The following is a 20,632-nucleotide window of genomic DNA, read 5'->3' on the forward strand; positions in this document are numbered from 1 at the left end:
CTTGTCTTTCAATCAGACTTTTCAGTAGGTGTGTGCTTCCTAAAGGCACTTCAATGTATTTTGATGGGACCACAGCTATAGAATCCACATTGTGTTCAGAGAGGAGGGCAAACCATCCTGTAAATTGTCTGACATCAGGGATTTGGATCTGAGAAAAGCTGGAGAGATCATGTATGTATTACCACACAGTGCCCACCAAATACATGTGTTTGGGATAAATTTGCCTCAGGGCAAGGCTGCAAGGATTGTGTCTGCCCAGTGAGAATCTGTACCACACTGGTAGTGAGTGCAACCTGTCTGGCACTACATGTTCTTTGCTGAGAGTTTTTTTCTATATTCACCGTGAGTTGTTCCAGGAATGTACAGAGCAGCACTTTTCTGGGATTCCCTGTGAGTCCCTGTCTCACAGGATGCCCTGTGACATATCCATTAAAAGTAGTAGTCTGCTGCCAAAACTGATGAAAAATCATCAGGAATTGAGGCAGATGGGACCTCCAGTGTAACTCACAAATTCCAGATTCATTCTTTGAATTGATGTGTACGACATCAGTCACCAACCTAAGTTGTGAAACAACCATTCTTTCTTGAAACTAGGAATTAAAAAATAATTTCTGTTTGGATTTCATTTTGAAAATCTCAGTTGTCTCTAAAACATGCTGGGTCTAATCACTGGTTTAGAGCAACTTAAGATCTCATTTTTCAGGTGTGGATCTGTGCTGCCTCACAGCTTCTATATTCAGTTAAAAATTATGTCTAAGTGGGAGTCAAATGCTGGCACCAGAAGCCAAGCAATTGCATCTTGGTGGTATTCTACATTTGTGAGCCCCTCTTTTGCCTGGCCAAAGCATGTATGGAAGAGGAGATTCTGCCCATAAAGCTCCTCAGGGAGCAGAGCCAATAAGAAGCAAGCTTGCTCTTTCAGTACGCAATACAGTACAAAGAGACATAATAATCCAATTTATTTTGGATGATTGATTAATGGGGACATTGCTCATACACCCAGTGTATGACATTTCCTATTACTTGTTCATATCATTTGAGAGTTAAAGGATATAAATACATATGAATTTCCCAGCAGTTGGGTTGCCACCTGTCTGCTAAACACATTAAAGGGGGAAAAGGGTGACTTGTATTCCATTTATGAATGTTGCAGCTATCTCAGCAACTCTGAATAACATTTCTGACACTGTCAAGGGAAAATTTTCCATAGCAGTCTCAATACAGATTCAGCAATTCTCTCCCTGACACAGCTAGACATTTAAAGGACGTTAACAAAGGCAGAGGTAGTGGGAAGGGAGTGATGGCACTGAAGGAAGTTTACGGTGCTCTGAAGCTGATGCTTCTTCCCATAAGACAAGTCACAAGAGAGCTAAGGCCTCTATGTATGCAATCAAAATGAACATTTAGCAAACAGCTGTCAATCACTGTATAAATTCATCACTTCCTTGGTTAATGTTTATACCTGGCATTCTAACAGTTAGTTAATAAATAGCTCATTTGTGTGAAGAACTGGAGATGGTAAAAAACAATAAATATCTGTAACAAACACCCGTGCAAATCCCCCACTTGCATTTCTTTTTGTGAAACACCTGTTGAGCAGATTGCAAAGCTATTCTGTGGTATGACATCATTCAGTTCTATGAAATGACTACCAGTGGGTCTGCTCACAGCATCTATAATTAGCTCCTTACCTCTAAGTTTCAGTGATTTGAGCAGCACACTGATGTAAATGTTTTAAATGAGCTCCTGGAAATGCCTTTGAAACCAAGCAGCACCTAACATGGGCATCAGCACTACATATGTATGTCAGGCTTTCTCCTGCAGTTTAACCTGGGCCTTACAATTGTGGAATATACTTGGAGAAAGTATTTCTTGTGGAAAATACTTGGAGAAAACTCCAGAATTTTCTATCTGTGAACACATAGCTGTGGATCTCAAGGGATCCTGGAGAGGATGAATGCTCTGCTTGCTCTGGGTTTACTACCCCAGTTCTGGAGGGACAATATAGTCCCAAGACACAAATTCTAACAGGAAATCATGAAGTTCAAAGCAGATCACTTGCTTAAAACCCAGATACCTTGATTTCAGTGCTTCTGTTTCACAGAGTCTGTTTCTTCTTCCCTTGGATCAGTCTTGTCTGACATTTGTTTAGCAGTCTGGTAAAATTCAAAAGAAAGAATAAGAATTCAGTGTGGGGGTTTTTATTGTAGTCCTTTGAGACACAGGGGAAACAAATACACACCCACCCCACCCCTGCCCTGATCTTGTACTGAAATGCTTTTTGCAAACTAGTCAGTATTTTCTAATTTTGTTCTTATAATTTCAGCTAATCCTCCAAATCTTCAAACAGTTGCCACAAATCAATTATGTTTTCAAGTCAGAGATAGTTTGGAGTTTACAATTGTTTTGCGTACAATATGTGTGTGTGAATGAGAAAATTAGATATTTATGTGCATTTGTAGGCAATCTTCTTGGTTGTTAGATTTTTGATATGATAGTTTGAGAACTATCAGCAGTCTGACTCTTGCAAATTTAAATGCCATTTCTTCCAGTGGTGCCAAGATCAAAGTGAGTAGAGTTAGAGGCATACGCCTGACTGAAGAGTTTAACAGAACTTCTAAGTCTCTCATTTTAGTTGTTACCTAAATTAATCCAAATACCTGAGAAGCCATTCCAGTTTGCTTTGAGTTGCCAAGAGGGACGCATAGGGGTATTTACATTCATTGTTTAAGTGTCGGTAGTACTTTTCAAGAAATCTGACAAAGCATCAGGTTGTGTAAAAGTAGAAAAAGAAATTCAAGAGTATCTGCACTTTTTAGTGGGTTGTACCTGGCCCACTTGATAGGCAAATTTTTGCAAGCTCAGTGAAGTAAAATGCAAAATTTTATCAGCCTATTTTTCAAAATACATGCTTAAAAGTAACATTCTCTAAAACCAACCTGCCCATGTGAGTCAAACTGTGGTAGCCCCAGTCATGTTAAAAAAAGTGTTACCTGTTATTGTTCTTCCCCTTTCATCTACCTGGAGCCTTCTCTTCTCCAGGCTGAACAACCCCAGCTCTCTCCAAGGGAAGGGAAAAGTTGGTGGATTTTTTTTCAGGAGATATTGGTGGAATGGGAATGCTGGGACATGTCAGGAACATTTTGGGAGCCATGAAGAAGGGAGCTGACAACATGTTAAGGGGTAACAGTGCCTTTTTCAGTGTATTTCTGAAACAACCCACTTTTTTTTCCTCTGGATATGGATGGGTGAGGCAGGCAGCCTGTCACCTCCCAGGTACCTGCTGCATATTTTCCCTGTTGCAATGAAATTCCCTGTGAGTTAGTGTGTCTTATCCAGGACTGCATCCTTCATTTACATTTAGTACAAATTAATGGAACACTTTTTGAGGTGCAGTTCCTGTAAGTGCTGTTCACATGAGCAGTCTCATTAAATACAAACCTCATTAAACACAAATACAAGGCTCATGGGCAGCTACAGCAACACAGGAAATCAAACACACTTAAGCACAGTTGCAAACCAGAAATTAGCAGGTATGATGCTGATTTAAGATGGAGTGAGCAGTGCAGGCCAGGGCTAAGTGCTGTATGTGATGCCCCAACCCTTCACACAAGGGACAATGGCATTTCTGACAGTAGTCAAGGTCATCCTGGAAGTCCTCTGACCCAATTACAGTGCAGAGATCCAGCTTGCCATACAAGTCCTTCAGTTTTTGCTCAGGCTGTGCAGAAACCTTGTTTATGCCCTTGGACAAGGCAACAGTATCAGACTTAGATTAGTAAATGTTTTGAATGTGAGCACAGCCTATGCCACAGAATCTGGGGCTGGACAAAAGTGTTTAAAATTATTTTCTGTCTTGTGGAAAGCAACCAGAAATGCTCTTACCAGAAAAGCCAGCTACTGGCAGCAGTTTTGAGTGGCTCTAGTAGGTTTGCATATGCAGACATATTTGTTTGCGTAGGCCAAAGGGGAGTAGCATGTTGCAAAATATTTTAAGAACAAAAAAAAAAAAAAAAAAAAGAGACACTGAGCTGAAGTGGATTTTTAAACCTCTTGAGAATGAACAATATGCCTTTTTAGTAAACCAGTTGTGCATAGAGATCAATGTACACAATTAAAAGACTAATCCTGCTGTAAGTTCACCTCAAGTATTTCATGAATTTCACATGATCCACCCACTTTTTTTCTGTACCTCTGCAATTACCATATCAGCAGCAATAATTCTCTGTTGTTCAAGTGCCAGATACAACATGGCTCTCACATTCCTGAACGTGGCACATTGTGCTGTTCTGTTTGTTTGTTGTTTCAGAACAAGGTAAAATTTTACTCACTTGCACACCTCACTGAACTTCAACCCACTCTTGTCATCTTCTTAATCAGTGATTTGTCTTGATCCTTGGCTCTCAGTTTCTTATATTTAGTTTAAATTTTGTGTGAAATCCATGTTAACCAAATGACTTTTTGAACCACTTCTAGTTTTCCCCTCTGATCATATGTGTGAAGTGTAGGATCATCTAACTTCTTTTTCTCCCTTCCACAAGCTAGAAAATATGAAGTAGCTCCTTTCCAACTACAGCATAAACATTTCCATGCAATATTTTAATTTACAGATACTCTTCAGCAATATAAAAGCATCATGAGCACCATCTCAAGATTTTGCTTATGTGAGAAAGTTAGTCTGGCCAGATAAAGCAGTAACTTTTCTGCCTCTGTGTATGCACAGGACAAGAGCTGATTATTCCAAATTATCTTCCAGTCCATTTTACTTGAGAGGTACATTTGCAATAGCTAAGCAGGAAGAACTCCCCTTGTAGATGTGACTTTACACATTTGCAAGTACAGAAGGCGCTCATCTTGCCACAAAGTAGAATTTAGCAAATATGAGAGTAACCCCCTTATCAACATTTAATTTTACAGTGTATAGGAAGTAGTTGCAGATCAGGCTTCCAGTGTGCTGTGCTTTGTTCAAACACTGAATTAGGTTTTAAAAACCATCTTTCAAAGAACATTTGTTTTAAACAGAATTTTCTTTTAATCATACCAATGAGGTGATCAATCACTGTATTTGTGATCATGTGCTGTTCACGTGTTTACCAGGTTTTCCAGGTCTTCAGCTGATTTCTCTAATGTAAGGAAAAACCAACAAACCAACAACAAATTGTTATATATCCCAGTTATATAAACAACAATAAGAAATAAAATATTAGGTAAATAAACTTTTTTTGGGTCACTCCTCAGTGACAAATGCTTTAACTGGTGGGTTTAAATGACAAGTTAAAGGTGTTCTCTCTCTCAGTGTGAACAGTGTCTACAAACTGAAAGACAGAATTTCTTCTATTTCCAGAAACATTTCTTGGGTATCATATTAAAGGATGCAGAAAAGTGCAATTTCTCTATCAGTTCCACAAAAAAATCCCCAAACCCCAAGGGATTGAAAGACAGGCTCTTCTTGCAGTGTCTTTGCCCTGTGGCAAATGCGTTAGCAGCTCTTTTAAAGCAATTAACATCTCAGTACATTTGGAAAACAAACAAGAGAATATCTTAGCTTTATCTTTGCCTGCACATCCATAAATGAACTCATCTCAAAGGCTCTGAATCTCTAAAGACTCCACAAGTATACAGTGGAGCAATTTCAGCAAAATGCTTGATACCAAAAGATTGCAAGATTTATTTTTATTTCAGGCAGGATTTCAGAGGAACAGATTTTGAATTGCCTGAATTAACACATTTACAGATCTGGGGAGAATAAACGCCCTGTTGGGATGTGTTGAAATATGAGCACATGGTGCAAAATCACTCTGTGAGTTATATCTCTTTTTTTAGTCACACTGACATAAGCAATGATTTTTAAGCTATTGCCTGATTGCTGAACTCACTTTATTTATCTTCCTCAAAGTCTCTCTGGATCTCAGAAGCACAACCCTTCTTTTAAACTATATTACTAATTTCATCAGGCACCTGCCAATAGTTATTGCACAAAACAATTTCTGACACTGAATGTAACACAAGGTAGGATTTCCTTGGTGTACATCACTATGGTTTAAATGTTTAAACAGTTAAAATCCCTTTAAAATGTCATAATCTTATTCTCTCTCTGTATGTGCATATCTATCTATCTATCTATCTATCTATCTATCTATCTATCTATCTATCTATCTATCTATCTATCTATCTAAATAATACCCAGTTCCATTCACAATTGTTCTTTCTGACAGACTCCCACTCAACTCACAAGTCTGAATTCCCCCGGAGGACAGCAGGGCCAGACTGGGAAAGCAGAATGCAATGCTTAGTTTGAGTTGTTCCCTGCTAACATACAGAAGCTCTTAAGTGCTGAGGCAGGGAACTTGTGCTTTATCCTGGTCAGAAGCTGGGAGCTCTGCTTCTTACGTGACATAAAGCAGGATGGGTAGTGTGGGGCAATCGAGTGGGAAGAAAAGATGCAGCTATAACTTTAATATGCTGGTTAAAAGGATTCTGGCCTTTCTGAATCAGCACCAGGGCTCTGTCTAATCTCCTTCCTCCACTCATGTTGCAACAGAGAGTTGCCTAAGTGAGCTATGCTGGCTCTTTGCCACTCAATATTTCCCTTCACCGGGGAAACCCCCAGCTGGCTTTTAAAGGCAGCTTTATGGCCCGAGGATAGTGCCAAAGGCAGGAGGAGGCGCCTCACCACCCTCTGGAAGAATTTGAAGGTAAAGATGGGGGTGGGATCACAGGAGACAAGCTCATAGCAAGCCATTCCTTCCACTTTATTAGCTGATGTTTGACACATTGATCATCCCTGCTTTTTTACTACTATTATTTCAAGGGAGAGTTGCCAGAACTGATTCATTGTTTTTTTGACAAACAAATAGGAAGCAGTGTTCAAACTGCCTTGTCTTTGACAACATATAAGCTTACAGAGGGGCAAAAAAAAGCTTCAGAAAATGCTTTGTCTCTGCCATCTAGCAAGCATATCCCTCCAAGAGGAAGGTCTGTGAATCAGGGGGAAAATCCCATGACAAAGCCTTCAGCCCTAACAATTGCATGTAAAAGAGATTAAGTCATGGGAAACTCTTGCATGAATAAAAAGAAACATGCAGCAACATGAAACACGCCAAGCTTCAGATTTCACTGCCAGCTTGAAACGTGGGCCGTGCTGAAGAGCATTGTGTACTGGGGTACCTGTGAAGAATGCATATTTTTATGATTGGCTTTTGGCAAATATTAAAATGAATATGTGTTGTGTTAGAAAGTAATGCTGTATTAATTCTCTTAAGTACTGTGTTAAATATAGTTTTAGGTTATAACAAAATGTTAAAATAGAAACTATGCTATGTAGGATACTTTTTTCTAAAGAAAGGACTCACACTGAGGTAGCAGCCACAGGACACCTAAATCTTTCAGATAAAGAGAATTTATTGCTCCATTATCAGGAGAAACAAACAACTTCCCACCTCGCTCGGGTAGGACAACACCATTAGGATTATGAGGAAGAAGTTGACACTGACCAGACAGAATCCTGTATTTGAATGGAATTTATGCATCATGTATGAGGTGTATGAATATACAACAGGTTATTGTTTTTAAGGGTTAATCCTTTGTTAATGGGTGTCCTTTTTCGGGCTTATGCTACCCAGAAAAAGGTACCCGGACATCTGTAACTCTTTGTTTCTATTGTCTCATATTGTCCTAATTCAAATTGTCCAAATTATTATTACTCTAATTGTATTACTATTTTTATAACCACTTCATTACTATTAAACTTTTAAAATTTTAAAAACAAGTGTTAGGCGTTTTTCACATACCTGTGTCCTTCCAGCGAGCACAGGGCTCATTTGGAGGCACAGACACAGGAGGATGGCCTGGATTCACCTCAGGGATTCCACATGAGCCCTGGGCCCACATGGAAATGGGGGAACTGGGAATTCTCCGAGGATTACAGGCACTGCTGCTCCACGCTTGGGGGAGCTCAGTAGTGTCCAGGTGGCCTGGAAAATTCGGCTCTGTCTTCAGGAACTCTTAGGGCAAAGCAAGGCAAAAAACCAGCAGAAAACTTAAATTTATTGTGTTATTGGTTTGGGGTTTTTTTCATCTAGTCCGTGCTAGGGTGGGAGCCGGCAGCCCTGGCCCCACCAGCCCCTGGTCATCTTTCCGGAGCCATTGCGGTTGCAGCTGAACAGCCGTGGAATGGTGCGAGCGTTAGAGAAAACACAAACAAACAAACAAATAAACAAAGTGCAAAACCCACCAACAAAACAACAAATTCAGTTGGTGCGGGGTGAGGCGGGGGAGCGCCCGGAGCCTCCTGGGAAATGCAGTTCGCCCGGTCGGTGAGGCGAGGACCAATCGCCGCGCCTCTCCTCGGCTGGGCCTGCTGGGAGTTGTAGTTTATTCTGTCCCCGTCAGGGCGGCGGCCAATAGCGACGGGGTCGAACGAGACTACACTTCCCAGCGTGCACCGCTCTGCCGGCGCTGCCGCTCCGCGGATGTGTAAACAAACATGGCAGCGGGCGATGGCGGCGGCCGCGGGTGGCCCTGAGGCTCTGTGAGCGCCGGTGTCTGCCGGGGCTGCCGGTGGGCGGCTCCGCCTGCTCCTCGAGCAGGGGCTGCGGCGAGGCGGATCGGGGCTGGCGGCACACATGGATGACAGCAAGGTAAGGGCCTGCGGGGCCCGCCCGGGAGCTGGAACCGAGGGCAGCCAGTGAGGCTCTTGGTGCAGGGAGCCTTCTGAAATCTGCTCTTGGCGAGCTCTGCTTGCCGCAGCTGATAGCAAGGAAGGGTTGCCCGCTTAGTTCTTGCTTGCAGCGCTTCGGTGCTGCTTCTGGCGATTCCTTAAACCTCCAGGCATGGGCCAAAGGCTGGATACCAGCAGTGGTGTGGTGCAGTGGCTTTTGCTCCCAACAGCAGCCTGGGTTGATGGGGTAAATACCACAAATGGTGAGGTACGAGGGCAGCACCGTGGGTTGCAGCCTTGTACTGCGTGCTGGAGCTTGGATTCTTCCAGCATTGGGAGAATTTCATGAGAGCAGCACAGTGGCATCCCTGAAGGTGTGAAGCTTCCAGCTGAGCAGCGCCGAACGTGAGGAGGTGCCCAAGGAATGGATCTTGCTCCTGCTTCCCCCACCCTCCTGCTTAGGGTGTTCCTAAAGCAGGGCCTGCAGGGACAGTGGCTGTGCCGGCTCGCTGCAGCGCTGTGCAGCGCAGATCCAGCTGAGGCTGGGTGGTTCAGCTCCCTGGAGTGCTGGTTATGGCTTATCCTGGGGGGTGTGCTGGAGACACCACTGGGATTTTATTGGAACAATGTTACACAGCCTGTGAAGATCTGCCTTAATTCAAAGTGGGAAAAATGCTTGACATGATTTCTTACGAATAAAGAAATTTAGAAGTGATCAGTAATTTGTCAGTCCACAATCCACAGAATGGGTTGTAAGGCTCTGAAAGGTTTATGGTGATCTGCTATTTTAACATGTGTACTATTTTATTTTATTAAGGCTTTGCCTGAAAGCTGTGAAGGAGGTTGGGGGAAATCTGCATCACTGATGTCTCACAACTCTGGGAACTGCATGAAAATTTGTGTAATTTGGGCAGTAGTTTAGACGATCCAGAAGATTTAGTTCTGGAGGTGTATATAGTTCATGAGCATTTTCTGATTTTTATTTCTTTTTATGTTCTTTTCTCTCTGACTTAGGCTCTTTTTATTACCCAACTTCCAAATTTTCATTTAAAAATAATTTTGGGTCTACCATTGTGTTATGTGGAGTTGTGATAGGATGCCTTTTTTATTTCCCCTGAAACATTTTTTGACCCATTTACTAAATAAAATAAATCTATTTACCCAGTCAGTAAGTCAAATCTTTGATCTTTTTATTCCTTTTTTAAATTGATGTTGAGTTGAATAAGAAAAAACAGCAGAGTGGAATATTCACTCTTCTTGCTATCTTCACTCCCAAGTACACTTTTTATAGTTCATGAGGCTGCAGGTTACCTTGAGGGTTTGGTGACTCCATTCAGGAGATGCCATTTCCCTTAGGAGGGCTCTTCCCATTGCAGGTTGCTGTGTCAGGATGAGGCAAGCACTATTTATACCTCATTTTATGGCCACTGTGGTTACCCTGGAGTCAGCATGTCCTTTAAATCTCCTAAAAACTCCACTGAGTCATGCTTTCCTCCTTGCTGAGGGGGTTGGCCTGTGAAAGGACTTTCCCTGCAAAAACTCATGCAAATAAATTGTGTTGGTAGTGTAGTGACCATTCTGTAGCTGCCTGCAGCCAAGTTCAGTGTTTGCCTTCATCTGACTGACACAAAGAATTTAGAACTGAGCTTGCAGGCTGCAAAGTTTCCCTAATTCATAGTGCTCTTTAATTTAGCCTTGTCTGGTTTAAGAGGGCATTAGAAGAATGGTTCTTGTCAACACCTTCCTCAAAATTGGAAGGAAATAGCAAGAAATAAAGGGAGAGGTAGAATATCTTGACATCAGATCTAGAAAAATTTCATGTTTCATTTCAGCAGGATGTTCTTTAATTATTCCCACACACAAAAAAACCCCCAAAAACCAACCAAACAAAAAAACTCCAAACCTCCCAAACAAACAAACAAACAAACAAAAACCAAACAAAAACCCCCAAAGAACCCCCACCCAAAATATGACCTCCTTTTCTGGTATAGAACTGCTTTTAACCTAAGGGTTGTTCGGGTACTGGCCTCACTTCTTGCTGTGATTTGAGCTGTTGCGTGTGGAAGGGAAAGAATGTAGTGATGTAGCTGTTACTTGCAATTAATTCATGTTAAAACATCAGTTGTGCATCTCTGAAGTCTTTGGACAGAGGAAAAAGGAGAAGCTCTGTTATGGTGGCTTCAGCCTTTATAGGTGAAATTTCTTGGTTATTTTACAAGGCTACATATATTATGTATTTGTTATATGCATTGGGAAGCAGAGAGTAGGGACTAGGGTAAGAATTTGATAACTCTTGTTAGCCAACATTAAAATACAGTTTTATACAAGTAACTGCAATATTACAGAGTTTTTTATAGGGGACACTGACAAGACTTATTTTGGTAATTAACTTTTCGGTTTACGGCTAGAAATGAGAAACAAAAGTTTGTAACATCACTTTTGTTATTCCAGTGAAGTTAAAAACAAGCAAACAAAAACCAGACCACCACCAAAAAAGGTCGGGGTTGCTGTCTTTTATTATAAATATTCTTGTCTTGCACTGAAAATATATTATATTATATATTTGTGGATCCAGCAAGTGTTGATTTCTTGCTCTGGTGTTCATGCAGCTTTCCTTTCTGAGGGAGCACATGGTGTTCCAGCAGGGGAAGGCTCTCAGCAGAGGGCTACACCCAAGGAGCTGGGTTGCTTTCCACACAGGTCTTAGCAAAACTTCTTTCATCCTTATGACATAAATTCAATATTTGTGAGAACTGACATCCCACTATCCATTTATTACAATGTCCAAACATAAAGCATTCTCATTACTGCTTGCTTGGAAATATAAAACCTTAACAGCTTTGGTTATACTTTGATAGGAGCAATTTCAAATCATTGCATGTTTTAAAAAGCTCCTGCTCAGCATTGCTCAGATGACACATCTGCTCATATTTGCAAGGAGCCATTAAAATGGAGGAGATTAAAGTCTCTGAACAGTTTTATTTCATTGTTACAGTGGGCTGGTAGGATACACATGGTAGAGTTAGCTGACCCTCCCTGAGCTTTAACAGAACTCCCTGAGTTCTAACAGAGGCAGGTTTAGAAAAGTGCCTGGTTTGTGTTAGTGAGAACTGAGAGAATGGGTAGGGCCTAGTGGTGGACATAATTCCTGTGTGAGGCTGTAAGTCCTTCCTTGGGGAAGAGCAGGGCTGTCACCTGTGGAGTGGCAAGGTGGCATCTGAGTGTGTGTGTTGCCCTGAATTTTAGCACTTATCCATCTGGGTGCCTGCATAACCCTGTATGAAAACTTGACATTTATCCCTAGCTCATGCTTTTTAAAAACAGACCTTGCAGCAAAGACAGACAGTATTCTTGATGCCTCTGTGCTGAACATGGCATTCTTAAGACATGAAGCACTTTGTATGGTGAGAGTTTCAGGATTAATTTCCGTTGACACATCTGCTTAAGACTTAGATTGTGTTTGCTCACTAAATAGTATCGTACATTTTTGGATCATTATCGGATGCAGTTTGTCTGCCAGTGAAAGTAAAAGAATTGTGTTGGGCATATAAAATGTCATGAAATGGAGGAATAACAAGCATGCTCTCTAGCTGGGTTTTGTACTGCTACTGTGAGTGGTATGCTTTGAATTGGAAGATCAGAAAACTTCATCTTTGTTAGGAGAGTTGTGACTGGCTTCATTTGCTTTCTGATTTTGTAAAAATGTTTGCAAGTGGGAATAGATTCCCTCTATTGTAACACAGCACTTAGGTTTTATTTCTTACTAATAATTTTTATAGTTTTATATAAATTCTGTAGATGATCACCAGTTCCATGCTGCATTAAGTTCTGCAGACCTTTACCTTCAGCTGCCAATGCAGTGCAGAGTCTGCCTAAGATGGATCTCAAGTATTGGTTGATGGAGCTGCTTGTTTATTGGTAAATGAACTCAGAGCTTCTGGGAGATGCTGACCTGGTCAATGTGATCAGCATTGCCTGGGCTACTGTTGCTTTAATCTGCTAAATTGATTCAAACTTGCAGATGTCATGGTGAGGCCAACTCTACCCCAATCTTCTCTCTGAGGGGCCCAGCTCCTCCTGGTTGTGAGTGAGGAGCTGATACAGTGTAGCTGTATTAAGTGTGCATCTCCTTCCTGTGGAGGACCCCTCTGCTGTGCATTTTGGCAAGGATTTTGGAGAGATCTGCTGCAGGCTTCTAATAAAAAAACCCATAAGTCTGAGGAATTTTCTATATCAGGTCAAGTAATTGCAGCTATTTCCAATTCCAGGTGAAATAACTTTGTGCCTGAGCACAAATGGGAGGCAAGAATGAGGTTATGATCTAAGGAGGGTATTAAAAGGAAATTGTGGAGTCACAGAATAGGCTGAGTTGGAAGGGACCAATTGGGATCATCGTGTCCAACTCCTGCCCTGTGCAGGACACCCCAAGAATCACACCATGTGCCTGAGAAAAGAGTTATGTTCTTCTGTTTTCTGAAGTCTAAGTGAACTGAAATGGGAGCTTGGTCAGATCTCTAACTAATGCATGCCTTAATTAATATTTCTATGGAAATTTTAATGATTAACGTTGTTCTGAGTCTTGATTGCTTATGACTCCCTGAAAACCCCCCAAATCTCAACTGCTGAATGCTAATAGATCATATCTCTTTATAAACTGCAGAGGAATACAAAGGGACAAAAAATGTTTGCTTGGTCTGTTGCCATGTTCAGCATCAACTATCACTTCTACTTTGTCTTCTTTCTGTCACATCAGCACAGCAACTGAGCAGGCAAAGAGGACTAGAAGCCAGGGAGATATGGTAATGCTGTGGGGGGCAAAGGGTTTCTCAGACCTTTTTTCCCCCAGCTGGGTTGCTTAAGGTTACAGCAGGAGCTTCTAACTATTGGTGGGGAAAAACTGACAAGGGTGCAGGATTTGATTAAATTGCTTATCATTGCTGCCTTTACAGGGTGATGTGTAATTGTGTGCTGAACTCCAGGAGCCATGAAGACAGTATGAGTCTTTGGGGGGGTGTGAAGGCAGATTGTTAGAGTGTTAGTGCTTAGAGTCAAAAGGGAAGGAAGCTTTTCATTATCCCCATAGTCCTACTGGTTTGAGCATTGGCAGGTAACCATGGTTGAATGGTTGAAGAGGTACAAGCCTTTTTCCTGCCCTAAGGGAGCTTGTGTTCAGGGCTGCTGCAATGGTAAAATGTCTTGTAGGGAGGGCAGTTGGCAGACCTGTCAGTAGAAAGCTCTCTGGAGTGACCAAAGGGAAGGCGATTTATTGATAGTGGTGGATCCAGGATGCATTTGCAGTCTTTAACTTGCTGATTGTGAGAAATGGTGTGCTGGGAACCATTCACACACCTGAGGCTTTGGGGAGAGGGTGTGGCTGTCAGTGCTCCTGTGCAGGATTAGGACTCTGGGTACTTTTTTGTTCACACAGCAGTGTAGTGTGTGCTAGGGCCCCAGCCTTGAGTGGCAGCTCACTCTAGTTCTAGAGGGTCAGAACTCAGAGTAGCCAGGGCTTTTTAAGAGAGCTGCAGTGTATGTCTCTACAAGACCTTATCTAGCTCTTGAATTTAAAGATTTGCTTTGAAATACCTTGCATTAGCACAGAAAAAGCCTCAGGTGCTAAAAGTCTTTGAGAACTGAAGTACTTTGGCTGCAGTGTGTATAATGTAATATCCATCAATCTTCCAAGTACAAGTAATAATAGAGAACAAATTGTGAGTGCCTACAGCCCCACCTGGGAAGATTCTGTGTAGTTCCACCTTGTGCTGAGCTGGCCATGTGGATCACACCATCCACAGCCAGGAGAGTGTTTCCATGAGAGGACAGACCTTGCCATGCCTGAAAGGGGAGAGTCACTTCCCCTTCCTTAGAGCTCCTGCCCCCTGCCTTGGCCACATCTGGTTAGTTTTATCTTTGAACTACATTCGATTTTTTGAACTAGAAAATCTTAAGGGGAGCACCTTGATAAAGTAAAGAATTATTTACACTGTATTCAGCAGTTCAAGTGCAAAAGAGCTTCATTTTTTTCCCTTTGCTCTTCTGAATGTATTGTGTTTGTTTCATTATGTACATGTCCATTAAGTACTTTCTGTTCTTTCATTTGCTTATGGTAGGCAGCTACTCCTGAATAAATCAGGAGGGATAATACAGAGAGGGTAGGATTATGTTGGCATGTGATTGTTGACTCACTTTCCAAAGAAAGAATAGGCTCAATTGTATAATCCTTTTTTTCCCTCTTCATTCTGGCACATCAACTCACTATGTTATTGTTTTTATTGCAGCTTGCTAAGTTTGCAGAACAAGTGACTTCTTTGAATGTTAAAAATTACTTGTTTTGTAGCTTTTCACAGTAAAGTGCTTTTTTAAAAACGATGAACTCTGATATTTTAAACACTGCCTGTTAGAAAAAGTCTGTCTGTGTGCAGGATGGTGAAATACTAAGGGAGCAGTGAAATTCTTGTATGCAGGTGTGTGTGTTAGGTGTATATCTCCACACCCCCTCCAGTCAAACAATGTGGTCAGAATGCAAATAAAGAGAAATCCTCACTTCAGCGGGAGCTGGGGTGTGTGGCTGATGTAATGTTTACTGGGTGATACTGCCCAATGACCAGTGAACTAATCTTCAGACCATATTTAAGATTTTCTTGTGCCATGCCCCCATGTGAAGAATAAAATATTTCAGCGGGGAAACACAGAGTAAACTGGGGTTTATTTTATTTATTTTTTTAATTTTTATTTGTAGCAGGAAAAGCTCTCAGACCTGTAAAAAAGGAGCTACAAAGAGGGGAAAGTGATTGCAAAACCTGTGTTCCATAGGGCAAGAAACTAGAGAGTTACATTTCTGCAAGGGGGATCTACATTAGGAACAGGGAGAGTTCAGCACTGGCAGGCTGTGTGAGGAGGTGTGAGGAGAGTCACCAGGCTGTGGAGTAATGTTTTGAAGGTGAATATGGCCAGAGTGGTGATGTACTGCTGGAGCAGAGGTAACAGAGAGAGGACTCAGTGTGACTGAGTTCCCTGTCTAGTCAAATTCCTCAAGATTCCTTTGAAAGAAATCTAGCCCAAGGAAGCTCAGGTCTGGTGAAGAATTCTGAATTTAGAGCAGGCTGAAACTGTTGACTACAGCAAAACTAAGTTTTGCATTATATTGGTAGAAACAAATATTTTTTTCTAAATTGAAGTGTTAATCTCTATAATATAGTATTTCCAGACCTGCCAGAGCAGGGGCTGTTGGTGATATGAAAGCAATTTCACTACAAGCTGATTTTGCCTCCTCAATAACCAGATACCTTCATAGATACCTGAAGTAGTGTGTTCAGTTCTGGGCTCCCCACACTGGAGAGAGTCCTGAAAACTTCAGAGCTCAGCACTCTTATTTCCTCTGTTGCTCCAGGATGGATATGCAAGATTTTATACTTGAGACTCCTAGTAGTTACTGTCACATGGTTTCAGCATTACCTTTGCAGAACAGGATCTTTACTGTGCCCTTCCTTTCCAGGTGGTTGGAGGCAAGGTAAAGAAACCAGGCAAACGAGGTCGTAAACCAGCCAAAATAGACTTGAAGGCAAAACTTGAAAGAAGTCGTCAGAGTGCAAGAGAGTGTAGAGCCAGGAAGAAGCTGAGGTACCAGTACCTGGAAGAGCTGGTTTCAAGCAGAGAGCGAGCCATCTGTGCTCTCAGAGAAGAGCTTGAAATGGTAAGGAATTATCATTTCACCTAACCCTCAGTATTGTCTGGGACCTGTCCTCATGAACACTTGTTCTTGGGACCACAGTGACTGACAGTGGCATTTGGCTGGCCAGGAGGTATCAAAACATCAGATGTATCCAGCTGTTTGCCTGCTTTGGTTTTGTAGAATACAAACTCATGTCACAAGTTATCTGCTGGTTCTGAGCTGGAAGAAAGCAAAGGAAGAGCCATTACATTTGAGTCTGTTGTCTTTGAAAAGTCTGCTTTTGAAAAACCTTTGACTGAGGTAGATTGTGGGAAGAGGTGTTGAAATATCAAAGGGCAAACATGTATCCACAGAGTGCCATTGCTTCTCTGTTGGGGAGGTGGATTCTTGCAGCATGCTCTCTGTGAAGGTGGTTCTAGGATGTGTAAGATGGGGGTCTTGGCCAAATGAGCAGCATTAACCAAAGAGAATGTTTCATCTGGAAATACAGACACAGTGGTGCCATTGAAACGTCACCAGCGCTGAGGACGCTGCATTGACCTGACTTTAGGTTTGTTTGAATGGGCAGGGCTAATCACTACAAGTCAGCAGGTTTAGGATCAGGTGAAAAGCCAGCCAACTGTCCACAGTTTCTTGATGTGCCTCAGGGTTTGGCAATGAAGGATTTAAGATGAGGAAAGTAGGAATAAGGCACGTGTGCTTCCACTGTGCCTTGTGCAATTGGAAAGGACCTCTTAGTAGTCCATGAGCCCCAGAGTCATGTGAAATATTTGTTTTTAATAGGCCATGAACTGGAACGGTATTCTCGCATGCCAGCAGCGAGAAATTGCACAGAGTGTTCCATGTTGTTTAATAATTACAGTATTCTGTCTAGGGCTGCCTCTGAGTAGCAGTTTATTGACTGAAAGGCTTTGCTGAGGCTAGGTATGCGGCCATGGCCACGTGCTCAGCTCATTAGGGCTTTGCAGTTTCGTAAGAGGCCTTCAGCTCAGTACGTTCAGACCTTACATGAATCTACCGGAAGGTGAAGATTCCAGCCCTGTTTTGTCTGCTAATGTGATCCTGGCAGTTTGCTAAGGCCTAATGTGTTTGCATATTTCAGTACAAGCAGTGGTGCATGGCCATGGACCAAGGGAAAATCCCCTCGGAAATAAAAGCCCTGCTAACTGGAGAGGAGCAAGGCAAAGCACAGCAGAACTCAACCAAACTTGCCAAGGCTGCAAAGACAGAGGCAAACAGCAGCAATCCCTGTAAGTATCCAGCCTGTGATTAATTTCTGTTCTGTTACATCTTTTGTGGTGTAGGAGGGTGGCTGTGGTGTAGGAAGAAACATAAGGATGTGCTTTTGGGCAGAAATAGTTGATTGAAACAAAGAGCTTAGTGGGTGGTACAAAGACTCTGTGTAATGTTTACATGAACAACACAGAAATTCCACTATAGAGGAAGCTGGGCAATTATTTTAAAAGACTCTCTGTGTTTCACCAAAGCCTGTGGAGACCTGTGAAGACCTTAATTTCTTACAGCATTTTCTGGTTTTTTAATGCAAGCTAAATGGAGCACATTAAAGATAATTGAACTTTAAAAACTTTACCAAGAAAACATTATTCTAGCTGCAAGCACTTAAGAGAGAAATGCTGGACCTGGGATTTCCTATGGAGTCTTCTTTCTGACTCCTTTGTGCTTGTGCAGGGAATGGAATAGGTTTCTTCTGGGAATTGGGAAGTGAGAAGACCGTGTGATATAAAGTCATATTCCTGATGTATATATGCAAAGGGAGAGAATTAAGGTGTGGTATGGGCAATGCTATATCTTACTTCTAATTTTGTAATAGTTTGTGCTACATGCTAAATTACACTTTGGTGATTTTTTTTTAAATAGAAGTTTCTAGCTTTATGTTTTTAAGGATCAACATGAAAACCACTTTTCCAACCATAACAATCTTCCCCCCCGTGCTTCATTCTCAGGAGGCTGATGCAGAACCTTCCACGCTGCAGCAGAGGTGGACTGGGAGCTGGCAGGAGGAAGAATGCTGTTCTGAAGAGTGGATGCATCCCCAGGTGCAGGGGAAAGGATCCCAGTCTGTTCTCTTCTCTTTGCTCCTCCCCACATGAAATTCTTTGATTATGGTGCTCCTAAGGCTTTGTGGGTGGGGCTTTTGGAGCAGCAGGTGTTGGTGTAAGTGGAGCCTTGTTCTTCCTTTCCCTACACTGCTCACTCCAAATACAGCTATGGCAGCTTTGGGGCATTCCCAGCACAAGAGTGGGGCTGCTTTTACATCAGAGCCCAGAATTAGGCTGGCTTTGTGTTTGGTGGTTATGTGGTTGTTAACTGTTGTGGGAGTGTGGGAGGTTCTGTAAAAGAAAACCAAGAGAAGGATCTCGTAACAGCTTTGCTGAAGCCAAACCCGGTATTGTAGGTTGAGGAGAAGGAGCTGGATCAAAAAGTTTCAGTAAGATTTATAGCAATGTCATTTGTAACCTAAATGCAGGTGTTGCTCTTGTCATCCATCTTTAATGCAGCATGTCTTTCTTGTGACTGAGATTCTTAAAGAGATATTAGATGCATTTCCTGCTTGTCCTGGTTTAGGGTAAATTTGGGAGGAAGCTTCCAAACAGGTCCCTCTAGAGAGCAGATTCAAGCAACCCCTCCCCCAACTAGTTTGGGAAAAGAGTGCCTTGGAGAAAAGTGGAAAAAGTCTGTTTATTTAACAAACAAAATATTCACAAGCATTAAAAAAATAATAATATTAAACAATAAAACCTCTCCCTGTTCTGAAGAGATGGCAAATTCAGAAAGTCCTTTTCATGGGGTATGGCTCGGCTCACTCGGCCTCTTCTCCTCCTGCACTGGAAAATGCTGCATCCTGGGCCCTGGTGGGCTACAGGCATGAGCTCCTGGTGTTTTTCTGGGTTTTCAGTCCACAGCAGGACCAATTAGTTCCAAGAAAAAGAAATGCCACAGTGTGGGGAACTTCTCTGCCTCAGCTAGCTAAAGAAGCTGACTAAAGGCAAAGGAGATCTCTGTCCTGCTGTCCATGCTGCAGACAGCACAGTCTGTGAGAGACAATGCAGGGGAGCAAGTGCAGTTTCTGCAAACAAGCTGTGCTCTGCTTCTCCTGCCCTTTGTTCTCAGAACCAGTCTTAAAGGTGCAGAACTTAATATCCAGCATAAACAGAACAGACAACTGGGGCTACAAGCATCATAAAGTCACCCTAGGGCACCGCTTCTGCCCATCCTTCTTCCAGCAGGTGCATTTTCCACCCTCTGTGCTCCTGGGAAGACAGTCAAGGCATATCCCTGCAGCCTGCTTCCAGCAGGGGAACAGCTGCCATTCCCTCTCACCCACTGTGCCCTGATACCTTTCCATAGCTGCCTACATTTTGGGCCCTAGTACCTCTCTGGACAGCAACTTTATGTGAATTCTGCTATGCTGTCCTGGTTTCCCAGCCAAAGATATTGCCAGGAACTGGTAGCAGGGAAAGCAAGTTGAATGAGTTTGGTTTTGTAGTAAGAAAGGTGATGGCAAAACTTTAGTGGGCTGATGACCAAGACATGTACTCATCCCAGTTATTGACAGATAACCTGCCACTTTCCTCAGAATGCTCTTTTTCCTGGATACGCTTTTTGTATTCATATGATGCAATGTGGAGAGTGGAGCTCCTGGGATTTTCAGAGTGTGTTTGGCTTGCTTATTCTGTTTTGTTTATGACAGTGTCTTTCTCTGTATTTTATGAAATGCATGGAACATTTTTTAATCTTATATTTTCAGCATTGTTTCATAGAATAAATATATAATGAATGCCTTTGCTAGACCGAGTGTGGCCTTTTTTTATTGAACTAATTGGGTCTGTTTAGCATTGTGTCAATTCAGGATGGGGTGAAAACACTGAAGATAATCAAGTACCATATTTCAGTGTACAGCACAATTGTTTTCAGAATTCCATTCTAAGCACCTATATATTGAACCTTAACACATGGTTTTAGGTTTATTCTTTAGACCCTGCAACCAGGCACTCGGTTAGCAATTGCTAAAAATGTTGCACAGACACACAAGACTATTAAAAGAGGTTGAGTCACACTGAAGTAGAGATGGGGAGAATGTGAAAGTTCATGTTGTGTTGTCCATGTCCTATCCTGCCCACCCCAGCCCCATCATCCACCCTCTGTATCTGAAGGTCTGTGCTGCAGTTTGTCCTGAAAGATAGTGATAAAACCAACCCCTAAGTTTGGGGATTTTTGTTGATGTTGAATCCCTACCTGTTCATTTTCCTGGATTTTCTGGAAGAAGAAAAACCCTAGGC

General features: G+C 42.2%; 1 protein-coding gene across 1 annotated transcript; it reads left to right on the forward strand.

Moving 5' to 3' along the window:
* Positions 1-8,467: 8,467 nt before the first annotated feature.
* CREBL2 (cAMP responsive element binding protein like 2) lies at positions 8,468-20,141 on the forward strand. Its single transcript, XM_030959887.1, has 4 exons — positions 8,468-8,639; positions 16,155-16,352; positions 17,434-17,581; positions 18,296-20,141. Coding segments are annotated over exons 1-4 (363 nt in total). The 5' UTR covers positions 8,468-8,624; the 3' UTR covers positions 18,298-20,141.
* Positions 20,142-20,632: the final 491 nt, after the last annotated feature.

Source organism: Camarhynchus parvulus, chromosome 1A, assembly GCF_901933205.1.
Source record: "Camarhynchus parvulus chromosome 1A, STF_HiC, whole genome shotgun sequence".
Lineage (NCBI taxonomy): Eukaryota > Metazoa > Chordata > Aves > Passeriformes > Thraupidae > Camarhynchus > Camarhynchus parvulus.